The sequence below is a fragment of the Prinia subflava genome, chromosome Z, assembly GCF_021018805.1.
Source record: "Prinia subflava isolate CZ2003 ecotype Zambia chromosome Z, Cam_Psub_1.2, whole genome shotgun sequence".
Classification (NCBI taxonomy): Eukaryota; Metazoa; Chordata; class Aves; order Passeriformes; family Cisticolidae; genus Prinia; species Prinia subflava.
The window spans coordinates 87,644,560-87,659,782 of NC_086283.1; the positions used below are offsets into that span (position 1 = coordinate 87,644,560).

General features: G+C 41.3%; 1 protein-coding gene across 1 annotated transcript; it reads right to left on the reverse strand.

Moving 5' to 3' along the window:
• Window positions 1-1,225: 1,225 nt before the first annotated feature.
• Window positions 1,226-14,650, reverse strand: CCL28 (C-C motif chemokine ligand 28). The gene is made up of 3 exons (XM_063423117.1): window positions 14,492-14,650; window positions 2,788-2,914; window positions 1,226-2,032 (listed from the first exon to the last, which is right to left on the reverse strand). Exons 1-3 carry the CDS (start codon window positions 14,553-14,555, stop codon window positions 1,876-1,878), a joined length of 348 nt encoding a protein of 115 aa, XP_063279187.1. The 5' UTR covers window positions 14,556-14,650; the 3' UTR covers window positions 1,226-1,875.
• Window positions 14,651-15,223: the final 573 nt, after the last annotated feature.

Here is a 15,223-nt window from a genome sequence, read left to right on the forward strand (position 1 = left end):
GGAGCTGAGATGCCATCACAAACCCACCTAGAATGAAGAAAGCAAGGAGGTTCAAAATCTGAAATGCAGAGCAGAACATGAGGAGGAAAATAGACCTGCCAGAAAGAGTAACATGCTGATGTCATATTGTAAAGTGCTTCAGCAGTTTTGCATTTCTGGTGCTCTGCTGACCTGCGCTCAGGGAGATTGGATTCTCTATGATACCCATTAGCTAATTATCCATGTGGTGTCCAGGCAGTGCAAAGGAAATGGTGGAAAGCATGTGCCATTTCAGCTCGCATTAGCCAGGGTCACATCCTCTGCCTCAGCAGTGTGCCAAGCACAGCTTTGGGAGGAGGAGCTTCTGTGCAGGCTCAGAGTCAGAGAGGGCAGCCCCAGCTGCTGCTCCCAGCAGCAGGCTTCCTGCTCACTATTCCGGCAGGCAGAGGATGGAGCTATGCCAGTGTACAAAATATTCACTAGACTCTGGAAGAAGAGTTATGTCAGTTGCCTCATCCCTGTCAGAAGGCAGTTGGCTCAAAAGAACAGTAATTGTTTCTCTTATCTGTTTTGGAGGGAGTCGAGTTTCTTTCACCAGATTTGCATCTGTAGGAGTATGCTGTTTATCTCTAGTGACCTTGTTCATCTTTCTTATTTAGGGAACCTAGCAGCAGCTGCTTCTGTCCCCTATCATTGGCCTTGCTTTCATCCTTGCTTGGAGGATGTAGTTTTACATAAAAAATTCAAAGCAAACACTAGAGGCAGCTCAGAGAAACTCATTTAAGTCGAATACAGTGATTGAAAAAAAACCCAGTAATTGCTGAGGGAACAGGAGAAAGAGTAGAATTGTGCTGCTATATTATACATTATAATATTATATTATTTTTGGCTCATGATATGTGTGCTTTCTATGGCACTCTTTAAAGACCTTTCTTCTCCCTCATTTGCTGCTTTCTGCATCCACATCTGTGAGAAGTGCTGTTGATGAGATGTCTTTGTGGAAATACTAAATTACTTTGAAGTTTCCGAGGAAGGAGGGAGGGAATCCAGACTATGCTACAGAGGAGAAAGCAGTGCTGTATAGTGGAAGAGAGGCTATGAAGTGGTCAGCCAGACTGTCATCATTGCTAGTCTTCGAAAAAAGGCTTTGAGGGACAGACATAATCCTCAGTCCTAAGTATGAGAAATTCAGCAAAGAGAGTAGGAAGGACCCATCTGAAGGATCTGAGTCTTTGAATGAACAAAATTGAATGAACAAAAGCAATAGAGATGATCTTTATTGCAAAGCTCTGAGTGCCACACTTCGAGATCTATGAAGAGGATCAGATATCACTGAAATTATATTTCATGATAGTAATAGCTGGGAGGAGAGATTGTTTAGAACAGGTAAAAGACATGGTTTTCGCAAACAAGCTGGAAGTATCTGAAAAAGTAAGCCTGTGTAAGACTATGTAAGATGAAGAAAAAAGATTAATGACTGGAAGAATGTAAACAAAACAGGCAACAGCAGAAAGATGATTGCAGAGAGGGAAGAATAAGGACCAAGGATAGGATTGGGAAAGAATGGAGGAATGAGAAGGAACAGCATGTTAAAACAGAAATCACAGGGGAGGTTGCCATAAAAGCAGGGTGAGAGAGAGGAAGATTTAAATCTGCCAAAGGTCCAGGAGGTAGTGAGCACTTGTTACAAGATATTACCAGAACACCTTGTAATTTGTCTGATAATATGATCATCATCGTTCTCAGTACAGGTGATGTTTTCTGCCTCTGCTTTCTCTAGCACAAAGAGATGTGAAAAGTAATTTTAATACTACAATCGTCCATCACTCGTGAAATCCCGTATCATTGCCCGCAGTGCCATATGCCACAGTATCTTCATCATGGGTCTTCATTTTGCTACTGCTTCTGTTTTTTCTGTTTGATAATTCTGGTTCTTCTCTGCTTTCTAACATGAGATTCGCTTCTGTGAATCTTGTGCTTCATCTTCTTCATAATGTTTTTGACTTTTCTATTCCATGGATTCACACAGAACTTTTTGCCTTTCATGTGGAGACTATCAGAGAAATAAATGGTTGTCAGTTTCAAAGAAAAAAAGTAAAATTCCCAGCTTTAAAAAAATCATCATAATTATCACTCACCTATGAGGACCACAAAGTTAGAGTTGGTTACTCTTAGATTATATTTTATGCTGTGTTTATTTTTTTTTCTGGCTTCAAATACATTAGGATCTAAGTTTTACATGATTAAACTCACATTCCAAAATCTGAGAAAAGGCTTTACTACTTCAATGCCAAAAGAACCACAGTGCAAAGCAGTAAATTTCTACAGCAAATAATTAAGCAGACTATTGTGTGGTTATTGTGACTGTCATGATTATTATGCAAAAGTCTAGAAAATGTACCAATTTAACCCAAATGGGGTGATACTGTACCAGAAAAAAAAATTATATATAATTTATATACAAAAGTAAAGCTGATTTAATGAGTTTAGGAAGGAGTTTAGGGGATAAATAATTGAAAAAAAGCAGAGAAGCCTTTAAGGTGCTTAAGTAGTTTTTCAGTTCTGAAAATAAAGCAAGTGTCAATGAAGGCTGAATAATATTCAGTCTTACTACTGAAAAATAATTAAATTTTAACAATCAAGTTTAAATAGCACAAGGAAGGAAAGTTCTTAAATCACATACAGTGGTGTTTTTTGAGTTTGTGTTAACTTTCTAAGATTCTACTTACTTAAATGCTGCCTAATAGCTTTCAACTTGCAGTATCCCTTTCAGGATACTTGCAGTGAAGGACACAAAATATGTCTTACATAACAGCCTCTAGGTGACACAGGCCATCGGCTTTCTGGATTTCAAATCTCTCCACTCTTCTGAGGATTCCTTTGGGAATTTCATGTGAAATTTTCATGCAACAGTTAAAGGCCCCAGGAAACAAAGCTAAAAAGAGGAGTAGCAATGTTAGAAACAACACAGATATAAGAGGGATAAGTCATAGTTTGACTTCACAGAATCACTGAGGAGTCGAGATTGGAAGGTGTCTCTGGAAGTCATCTAGTCCAGCCCCCTGCTCAAGCAGGGCCATCTGGTCCCTGGCTCCTGTTTGAGCTCTGCTCCCAGTCCCTGATAATATATGGTTAGCTTAACTAACTCCATTTTATGAGACAAGCAGCCATTCTGTGAACAAGCACATCATGTGTTCATGCCCTGGAAGTCCTGTGAAACAAACAGTCCTGTGAAACAAGAGACAAACCAATCAGATTTCTATTTGTGTTCCCCTAGCTTACCATCATTCCTCTCCAGATTCAGGACTTAGCATTTCCCCTTGTTGAACTTGGTGAGTTTCCTCTCTGCCCATTTCTATGTCAGCAAAACCATGTAGTACATCATCTACTGCTCCCAGTTTGTTATCATCTGCAAACCTGCCACAGGCACATTTTGTTACATCATCCAGGTCTTCAGTGAAGGTGTTGAACACTACTGTCTCCCATGTTGACCCCTGGGGTTTGTTTACAACCCTCTGGACCTGGTTCTTCATTCAGTTCTCTGTCTGCCTCAGTCTTTACTTGTCTATCCTATATTTTGTCAGCTTGTCTATGATGATATTACTACAGACAGTAATCAAAGCCTTTCCTGAAGTCAAGGTACACAAAGCCCATGTGTCTCCTCTTGACCAATAAGCTAGTCATGTTTAATGGAGATGACTACCAGGTTGGTCAAACATGATGTCTCCTTCACAAATCCTGCTGACCATCCTGATGACCATCTTGTCTTTCAGATCTTGGGAAATGCTTTCTCAGATAATTTTCTTCATCACCTTCCCAGGGACTGAGATGAGGTTGAGCAGCCTAAAGTTCTCTGGATCTTCCTTCTTGCCTTACTTGAAGATAGGGGTAATACTTGCTCTCTTTCAGTCTTCAGGAACCTCTCCCACTTGCCATGACTGTTCAAAGGCAACTGACAATGGCCTCACGATGACATCAACCAGCTTCCTCAGCACTGGTTGTAATCCATCCTGTTTGTCCTGTGGCCTTATAAATGTCCAGTTTTTAAAAGTGCTTTCTAGTTTGGTCCTTCTCCACTGACAATAAGTCATCCTTGCTGCAAACATTCCCTCTTGTCCCAGGAACCTGGGATTCTTGTTAGTTTGCCTAACTTGCAAGGTAAAGAGTAAGAAAAAGAAAGTGTTGAGTGCCTCAGCCTTATCCATGTAATATGGCACCAGTTGCTCTGTCCGTTTCAGCAGTGGGTTTTCATATTCAGTCATCTTTCTTTTGTTATTTATATACTTTGTCTTGGGTTGAAAAAATGTGACCAAAAAAGTGTATTCTATTTTCATTTGTTGAAACCGGCTGGGAGATATTCTTTATCTCTTGTAACTCTAAGGTGGGAAGAGGGCAAATGCCTTCTGTCAATGGGACACCTGATAACACCAGATAAGGCAGAGCCTTCTGATCTCTTCCTCCACCCATCCTCCCCCGAGGGACATCACCTGTGAATGGGCCATTGAAGGCCTCTCACATGACTGAGAACATCACCTCATTCCACTGGGAGATGCTCCACTCTGTGGGAGGAGCCAAAGCCTTTCCACCGGGATAAAACCTGCAATCCCAAACACCAAGAGAGGTGGACTTCCACAGAATTCTCAGAGGAAGACTGGACTCATCTTGTCAGCACTGGACCCTTTTTTCTAGGATCATCTCTATAGAACAACATCTGTCACTCCAGGAAGACTTACTTGGACTGCTTCCAACCCTGACAGCAGGGTGCCAGGTCGTATCTCTGACTCTGTCAGGGTTTTATAGGACTTTTGGTTGGTTGCTTGGTTGATTTTTTTGTACTACTGCATTTGTATTTTTTTTAATATTCCTAGTAAAGAACTGTTATTCCTATTCCCATATTTTTGTCTGAAAGCTCCTAATTACAAAATTGTAATAATTTGAAGGGAGAGGTTTTTACGTTCTCCATTCCAAGGGAAACTCCAGTTTTCTCTGACAGATACCTGTCTTTCCAAACCAAGACAACTTGAAAAACATTTTGTCACGTGTCACGTATCTTGATAGAGTCAACTCCAGCTCAGCTTTGTCTTTGTCTTTCTTAAACTCATTCCTGCATGATCAGAAAACCCTATACTCCACTTGGGTCACCTGGCCCTACCTCCACTCCTGTGTTCCATACATTGTTTTTAGGTTCTGGTGCAGTTAAAAGCTCTGAGCACATCCAGCTAGGCCTCCTAATACATTCCCTGGGTTTCTATTTGTCAGGACTTTCTAATATTGGAGGGTGTAATGAATGAGCATGGTTCGTGCTAAATGGTAACTATATATATACTCAATATCACTTAATATCAATAGGTTAGTATTGTAACTTTATATTTAATCAATATTAACAGAATTAGTAAAACTAACTTCACATAAAGACATAGTGTTAGAAGAGCCCCTCCGCCCTTTTTCCTTGGCAAAATACTATGAGAACAGGACATGAGACCAAGGACAGTTCAGGAGTGGTGTCCTTGAAGATGCTAAAAAAGGGATTGAGAAGAGTCCAGGAACACTGAGATAAGCCCAAATGTCCAGATGTTCATTTCTTTTTTTGTTATAGTGGTACTTAACTATTTAGGCACATATATATAACTAACAAGGTCATACAAAGGACATACAAGGAAGAGGAGTAGCCTTCATCACCTGTGACCACCACAAGGAGTCGAAGACCCTCAAAAACAACTGGAGCATGCGCGATGAAGAAAGTGACGCAAACTTCAAGAACTGAAACTGGGAGGAGACAATCGAAGATGAGAAGAGATGGGGTGCTGGCTACAGTATAAAAGTATTGATGAAATAGGCTTTGATTCGTACATGGGGTAGGGTCCTGAACCCTGCGCATGTACCCTGGCCTGGCCAGCCAGCCTTTTGCTCATGCTTTATTGATACCAGGTCCATTTACTGTTAAATTACTTTAATAAAGAATGTAAAACATTTTTATTTGAATGTATTTTTCATTTAATTATATTCATTTTAATTAAAATTGCTGCTAAATTTTAACTTGGATGTTTTTGGGACCTCTTCATTTATAACAAGGGGGTGATCCTTGCACATCAGCCAGCCCTGCTTGACCCCTCTTCTATCAAGGATCATGTTCCATGGGATTCTTCATTCAGAAGAGATTGTAAATCAGCCCTTATTAACTCTAGGACCATAATCTTGCTTTTTGCTCTTCTCCCTTCTCCTAGAATCCCAAACTCCACCACTTTATGGACACTGTAGCCAGTGTTGCCTCTGATTTCATGCCCCTGACTAGGTCTGCCCTGTTTGCAAGTCCAGCTGAGTGTTTTCTGTGCCATTTTCTTGATTACTTGTTGTGGAAGATGTCATCAATATGCATAAAAGCTTGTGGATTGCTTCAGCACTGTTGTATTGCCTTTCGAGCAGATATCAGCATGGGTAAAGTCCTCCATGAAGATTAAGGCCTGTGAATGTGAGGGTTTTTCCAGCTGTTTGAAGAAGGCCTCAGCTTCTTCTTCCTGGTCAGGAGATCTATAGCAGAACCCCACACTACCAAGTCACCCTGTTGCTCTGCCCACTAATCCTGACCTGTAAGCTCTCAGCCAGCTCATCCCCCATCCCCAGGCAGAGTCCATGCATTCCTACTTCTCTCTTGCATAAAGGCAAACTCCCTCTCCTTGCCTTCCAGCCTGCTGTTCCTAAAAGCCCGTATCCCTCAGCTGTAGCACAGCAGTGACATGAGCACATGTCCTTGAGCCCAGTGAGGTCCAAGCCCTGCACCTGCACCCACACTCCACACTCTTGTTTGCTCCCCATGCTGCACACATTAGTGAAAGGGCAATTCCGAGTGCTGCCAGGGGCTAGTTATCCTCACATCTTGTGCAGTGAGATACTGTCCTCTCACTTTCTCCCACAGGAGAGATTGGTGCTTTAAATAACAGCTTCCTTTACCCCTCCTTCTAAGGGGCAGGCATATGTAAAGGCTTGTTACAGTAATATAAAAGTAATTTTAAAAGATTTATTTTTACTTGTGGAAGATCACCAACATTAATGACACAGGAAGTGTCAGGAGTATAATTTAAAAACTCTGCCTTTTTAAGTCAAATCAGGCCCATTATCTTTTGTTGCCTTTTTGAAATTATTAATGCTCTTGCATTTATGTTTTCTTTTACCCCAAGAGCTCCCATGGCTGAATGTGTCTCCAGTATGGGATTATCTCTTGCAGAATTTTTCCCGTTTGCTAATACCATCTTGAAAATAAAAAGTCAGTGAACTTTAAAACGGAGTTCATAAATCTAAGTGGGGTTTTTTTTGTTGTTTGTTTTGTTTTTTAAGACAAATACTAACACTTTGGGGCTTGATTTTCTTCTGTGCTAGCAGAGAAATAGATCTTCTAAAAAGAGATTTCCTCCACTAGCTCAAGGACAAGCAAAGCTGTATTGCTCAGGGATTTATCTAAGATGAAGGTCTCAGGATTAAAACCACATTTCAAAATGAGCACAGCAAGGACCCCTGGGTCCCAGATCTTGAACTAATCTGGGAGAAGTGAGGAGAGAGTCTCCTTCCTATTTGTTTTCATTTTTCTTCCTATCCATGCTTTTTCTAAGTAATAATTTAGCCTTGAATGCAAGAGTCATGAGCTAGAAAAAAAGAGAATAAATTTCAGCTTCTGTAAGCAGGAGATAAGTCTGTTTAAAAATCATCCTGTAAGCAAGAAAATTGTGTGCTCTTCTTCTTATAAGCATACTTGCTGAGTACTGGAATAACAGATGCTGGCACAGCTGTAGCAGTGAGCTTGAGCAGCCAGCAGTGGAGTTGGAGTCAGAGAGCTCTCACGCTGCCCACTGCTGCTCACGGGGATTTTGTACCCATGGGGTTGATGGGAGGGCCCTGGGATTTCACAGTCAGAAGGGAGGTGGAAAGATAGAAGCTGGCTCAGCAGCTGTCTCCTCAGCAACCCAGAGAGGAGGACTATAAACAATCATACGGTGCGAAGGACTAATTAAGTGTTGACTGCTACCTGTGTTATTTCCCAGTTGTCCTTTGTTTTCTCTCTTCAACAGCATACTTCTTGTGAAGCAAGTCAATTGACGTTCACAAGTGGAAATTCAGCTCAATGAGGACCGCTAAATTTAAGTTTTTTTCTGGGTGCTCAAGATAGAGTTGGTAAAACTCAAGTATAAACTTTTGTCATTGCCAGTCAGCTCCTGACAGAAGGATTCTGTCACATAAAGACTTGAGGAAGGGTAATTATATTTTAATCTCTGTCTGATGTTGCCTGCTGTGCTATTTGGAGAGGTCTACTCCAGTACTTCTTTGGGGTCTAGTAAACTAAAATACTTGGCAAGACCAGTATTACCAGTTTCTGTGGAATGGCTGAATATTACAGGGAGGTGTTAGGGAGAGTCATTTGTCCCCTGAACTATTCCTCAATTGGTTTTGCTGATGCTTGGCTACTACCCCTTGCTCTCATCCTACTTGATGTACTTAAAGCCATCCCTTACTTTGGTACTCAGATCTGAACTATCAGTATTTACAGTGCACTATATAGCACCATGTTAGCCATTTGTACACTTTATAACTGAAAATTATTAAATTAATATTGAGGTACTTTTGTAGCTTTGTAAGGAAAAACATACACATGCTCAACCAAGGAAAATAAAGCAAAACTCCTGATGCATCCAGGTGGGCTTGTGTGAGTCTCACTGGCCACTTCTGACTGACTGCCCTTTTGCAAAAAGCTTAACCAACAGGAATTGCATCCTTTAGCAACTTGTGTATAACTGCACATTTAGACACCACTTACATGACCAGAGTTGCCATTTTAGAGCAAATTCAATCACCCTCTGCTCAGTCAGTCCTTGACCCAGAGCATTGGACATCCAACACACGCAGCTGTACAAAAGCTGTGCCCTGCACCATGAGCACAGGCAGCAGGCTGCAAGAGAAACTGGGGAATGCCTCGACAGAAACCAGGCTGAAATTCTGCATAAAATGTTAATGAGTGGTGCTAAAGAGGCAGGAACATTTCTTACAGACATTGAGAACTTGCTAGTACATTTTTATTAGAGGTATGTGCCTGGGGAGGCTTTCTTGCTTTTAAATGTATGTATTCCTTGAGGAATTCTGATGTACCCTGTTTTTTTGATGAAAAAGAAGCACTCATAATTAATTTTTCTTTTTTCATTTTTGTTATGTATAAGAAATGTAAAAGCTACAATATGGAAAATGGAAATTGATAATTTGTGAATCATAGATGAATGCATGGCAGGAGGGTCTTTCTGTCAGAGAACATGAAAATGTCACCAGCAACCTCCTGTTGACAGAGGCACTTATGAGAACTGGTACCTTTTTACATGGAAGTCAGCTTTAAAATTGATTTTTTTCCCCTGTATATGAAGTATGAGAGCAGTGAGGACAGGAAATCCTGTAATTCCCCAGAGCTTGGGAGAACTGATGCTGCTCTCATGGAGCACTGAGCCACCCTGCAGCCCCATTGTTACTATAACTTCATTCTAAAACTGCTAGTGGGAAGAAATTAGGAGGTAATCCCAAGAAAGGCTAATCATTTCAGCCCAACCCAGGGCCATGGGGTTTTTTGTGGTTTCAGCAATTAGATTAGGTTATCAGGAACTATGGGTTTGCATGACCTTTTTTGTGGCATTTATTGGTTAATAGGACTTTTTCAGTGCTACTAATTTCGTTTGTCTCTATTGTTCAGTGACACAGTAAAAAATACACAGCAGTTTACCCCAAAATTATTTAGACCAGTTGTCTGACACTGAGACTCTTAAAGCTGAAGGAACTTCTTGAAAGCTTAGTGGTGGATCTTGAGACAGAAGGGATTCCTCTTGTTATTTCAGCCAATGATATTATCTATTTTGGTATTTCTTCCCTAGGAACTCTCTCCAGGAAATGACCTGTTGTTTTCAAAGTTATTTAGCACATTCAGAAAAAGAAAAAAGAAGTAAAGGGGTTAAAAAAAAAAAAAAAAAAAAAAAAAAGGTGAAAGTTGTCCAAGTTGTTCTGCACAAGACAGGAGGGGTTGGAACTGAATGATCTTTAAGGTCTCTTCCAAACCAAACCATTCTATGATTGAAGTGGAGTACTTGGGAATGGAGCACAATGAAAACAAAACCTCTCGTGGAACAAGACCTTAATGAGTACTGTCCATTATATCTGCCTTTACTTTTTAGTTGATAAGTATCAAATCTCTTTGCCTAGACTTTCTTTTTCCATTTTCTCTCTGCTATCTGACCAAACTTAGTCTACAGAAACTTGTCTTGCCCTTCTCCTCTACTTTTTCCATTGTCATTCTCAAATTTGAGAGCCACAGGTTAATCAGCCAGAGAAGGCTGGTTGTCTAGGGTTCAGGCAAAAAATACTAAAAAGAGTTATTGGTGCATGCTCAGTTTCTGGGGGCACAAGTAACTTTTCTGTCCTTCTTCAGTTTCAAGCTGATATTCCTAGATTTGCCAAATCTTTTAGGAGAGCTGTCGTGCCTGATGAAGACCCCTCCTGTGGCACACAGTGGGAGTGTGCCAGGCTCTTGTACTCCTCTGCAGCTTCAGAGAGGTGGGACTGGCAGGGGGTAGGGCAGAGCACTGGTAAGGAGAGACATGGCAGTCAGTGGTTCTGACAGCCTCTTCCATAGAGAGTTTAACATGGCAGGACAGGCCTTTGCCACATGAAGGAGGGCCAGATGGAGGAAAAAAGAAGAGATGATGCCCCATGGAAATAGATTATGAATGATGGAGCCATTGTGCCCCCAACCCCTATGCTTGCTCTTAACTGTTGGCTTAATTTTGGTCTCTTTTCACTAAACATGATAAAAGCTGTGCTTTAGGTGAGAACAGTGGGGAAGGCATTTTTCCTTACTTCCTTTCTCCATTTTCCTCCATCCAGACCCAACCCAGCTGCCTTAGGCAGGACTTGTGCAGCTCTTCTCTTCCCAAGGTTCACTCCAGCAGTGAGTGTTTTGACCAGGCATTCCTTCCTGAGTCCTGCTGGCAGCGCACAGGAGCATGTCAGCACTGCTGGCAGAGCACGTGGCTCACCTTCGTGAACTGGACTGCTTGAGTGAAAGGACGTGCTGTACTTGTTCTTTTATGTAACCAAGAAAACCAGGACAGTTCTTAAATTTACACAAACTGAGGGAGCCCAGCAAATATGGGTAAGCAGGATGGGTTCTCCAACACTTTGTGTGGTCTGAGGGAATGCTTCTCTTGCATGGTCAGATCTACAAATCTGAGGCACTTTCTGTTTCTATGCTGAAATGTGAGACCTGCTGCTAATTGTGCCTCACGTTCACCCTGAATGGTTGCAGCTCTGCACATATTGCACAAGTTTGACACACCTGTGCTATTAGCAACAGGCCTTAGTGTTTCCTAATGGAATTCTTTTGTGGTTACAGACTAGGCTTTGTACGTCTGGAAAGAAAAACCCACACAACTTTGCACTGATTAATTGTTCTAATGTCTTGCTTAGTCAACATGGTATGTATCGGTATGTTCTGGTATCAATACAGCCATTGCCACAGGCAAGTTCCAGCACTTAGTCCCATGTTGGTTGCTTATGAACACAGGCTCTACTCTTGGAGGGCAACTTACTATCACATTACCTACACTTAATATTAACTACTGTAAGACAGCTTATTTGGCACTCATTTCATAAAGCTGCCAGAAAGTGTTTCTCTCATTCAAAACAAACTTGAGGCTATTTTAAAGAGTTCAGCACCTCAAGGCAGGTCTTTTCATCTTAACCTAATGCAAGCCAGTAGCTATTTCATTATGCAGAAGGCTCTGATCCTGGTTGACAGGTGAACAAAACAGGATGCTAGAATTCTTGGGAAATACAGCATAGACATAGACTGTGAAAAAAGGGAGGTTGCTTAATAGTTGGACTTGAGAGGGGAACTCAAATACTGAAAAATGTTTCAATGCATCCTACTATTTTGACATGGTAATATGCACAGTTAGAGCACAATTCTGAGACAGAATTTGAAAAAAGATAGAAGGGTTTCTAAGCTATAACCATATAACCATAAATAATAATACATAAATCTAAAAAGCATGTTATATAAAGAATAAATATAAATGAAGTTATGCAGTGATGCTTTTCCTGTTTTGCTATGAGGATTGCTGTTAATATGGACATTTTCAAAGCTGGAAGGCTGACTGGAGATGGATAGATGGGTACTTCCCACAGGTCAGGATTTTAGGATGGGTTTTTATCCATCAAATCATGACCAGTTTGCAAGCTGTCTCCATACAACATTCTCGGTGCTTGGGTTACACAGCATCTAAGAGACGCAGGCTGAAAAATGGCAAAAAAGACTAATATTGATGTGGTCAAAAATCCAGTAGTATCTACTGGTTAGAATTACCAGAAGAGGAAACTTCTGCTATTTCTAGCAAAAACAAACATCACAATGTCTTGCAGATTAAGATGCATGTTATGTGAACATAAATCTGGTTTGTTTCTATGAAGAAACATATTTTGATAAGTGGGTACTCATCTCCCACACTGCACAGACCAGACTAACGTTAATGGAATACCTTCAGTAGGCTAAGTCCGGATAACTCCTTTGGGAAGTCTCAGACAGTCTTATTTAGTTGTTATTCCTATGCTGTAGCATCGAACATTTCATTTGGATGCTATTACTGTATGTAAATTACTAAATTTCTCCCTTCATGTCTTCCATTTGAAATACATGTAGGAGCTTCCAGAAGAGAACTTTTGTCTTCTCAAACTGAAATTGAGACCAACCATCTTTGGAATACGCTCCATAGTCAAGCCTGTTGCATACTTGATGCAGTGCTGCCTCCTTCACTGCAGGTGTGGCACCCTGTAAATCTCTGTCACTGAGATGTGATCGTGGAATATTACCAGGATTTTTTTAAAGCAAAAGTGCAAAAACTTATTTTGAATTATATTATGGGAAATGGGGGTAGTGGGGTAGAATTTGTAGACAGGGAAATCCCCATCACACTCTACAGAATACCTTGATCTTGTTTTCAGGCCTTGCCTGGCTGGGCCATACTTAAGCCTGTAGCTAGGTGTGATTTTGGACAAAAGATGGCTTTCCTGGCTTCTGTCAACAGCTGCCAATTCACATCCACAAGGAAAGGAATGGTACAAGTTTACATGTACCAGCCTGGATTTTACTTGTATGTCTACTGTCACCCTGAAATAAATGGATGCATAATGGTGAGCCTAAGAAGCATAAGCCTAGGCAGGGTTAAGCCCAAATCTGGTTCAGCTCAGGAAGGGTGTGCCTGTAACCCAGCCAGCCACCTGAAATTCTGCTCATTTTTATTGTGGGTTCTGCCATTTGAGCATTGTAGTCAAACATGGAGCATGCCTGGATGAGAAAAGTTGGGTGGTAAAGGCATTTCCCCTGTGTCAGGTGATTCACTATAAAAGAACATATTCTAAGAGAACTTTTACTTTGACCTGTGCATGTATGTGTCAGTTTTATTGTGCAAGATCTTTCTGACTGGCCAGATCATATATCTAGAACAAAAGCACTTGCAGAGCCTTCCCATGCCAGCAGGTGCAGTGGCCATTTTAACAGGATAAAATTATAAGGCAGATTTTGTACATAGATTGGCTAAATCTTCAAAGAATTCCACAATTCCTACTCCCACTGAAGCCAAAAGAGCCTGAGAAAGGATTATCCTGAAGAAAGTGCTCCAGAATCTGAGTTCTCTGTGAACACAGTCTATTTTACAGTAAAAAATTGTAAATGAAAAGTAAGAATTCAAGCACAGCCTGCCTAGTTGGTTTTGAAAACTTTAAAAAGTTGTTTAATTTTTACTTTTTTTTTAAATTTTATGTTTAAAGTTAAGCTCAATTTTCAAGTGTTATTAGATCTCCTGAATCCTTGAGACATGCTGCACTGAACACAGAGCAAAGTTGCTTGCAAAACTGCTTTTCTGCCAGTAGAAATCTGTTACTTGAAGTTTGTCATGAAAAGGTTTTGAAACCTCTGCCACCCAGGGCAACTTCACTTTAAAGGAAAAAAACCAAGTGATTTTCTAAACACGTTTCCTCTGGGAAAGGAGGAATTTACACCTGAACTTAAGAGATCCCTTTAAACAAATACTGACATTTTACTAGATGTTCCCTCAGGAAATCACTGCTTTAAGTGTCTTACACCTTCAGAAGCTAAAACCTTCTTGATAATGTTTCCTATGACTAATAGCCCTCATGGCTTTTCATTGCTTAAGACACTTCAGATTACAATGTGCTCACACATGTTGTGGACACATCAGGTTCGCAGAGGAAATTCTCAGGCGAAGCCCCGATTCCACTGAAAATGCCAATTGCTCTGTGCAGTTAAGACACCCAAGTTCAACTTTTTGAAGAAAAGCAGCACAGACCTTTAAGCTATCACCTCTGGTCCTATGCAGATCTGTGAAGGCTCAAGCACAGTTCCAGACAGGCACACTTCAGGTCTTTTTTTCTTTAAGAGATTAAAGTATAGAAATAAATAAAGTACAGTTTTACTTACTCTCAGATGTCTGACTAACCGTGACTGCTAGAACAACCAAAACAGTGACAAATTTCACATCCATTTTTCCTTGGAGCTGCAGGGGCACAGCCACAGAGCAGGTGGTGAGCTGCAGGACTAACACCTGATCCAACCTGCTGGCTGCTGGGGATGAACGTGCCTTAAAGCCCCACCCTGAGCAGCAGCTTGGCGTCAGTTCTGTCCTGTGCGGCACTATGGACTTGAGCAGCATTCCTCTTCTCACCTGAAGACGTGTGGTTGAGTGTTTTGCCAGATGGGAATATAGGCTGTATTCTACACTGTCTCCCAAGACGGTACTGCCTTACAGTCAGATCCTTGTAGCCCTCCTCACTGATGAGGCTCTTCAGCAACAGACTTGCTGAGGGCAGGAGTACTTCAGAAACACATATTTGAGGACTGAGGATTAAGAAAAAACCTCCTCTGCTATTAGGTGTCATCTGCATGGAAGCTACATGTGCAACGCTGTGGGCCAAACCTGCTGTAGTGCAAAGAGGTACAGCCCCAAGGAGACCACAGCCTTGCCCTAGCTTTGCATTTGATCTAGGCATATTCAGTCTGTAAGGACCATGTTTGTCCTGTCACACTTGGCTTTCAGCACTGTTTCACTCCCAAACTCCTAAAAAGATTGCTGTGTGGTTTCAGTCTGAGCTGAGCACTGTGGCTGTAAGGGTAGCAAGCAGCTGCTGTACTCCACCACAGTCAGTGTAGTGC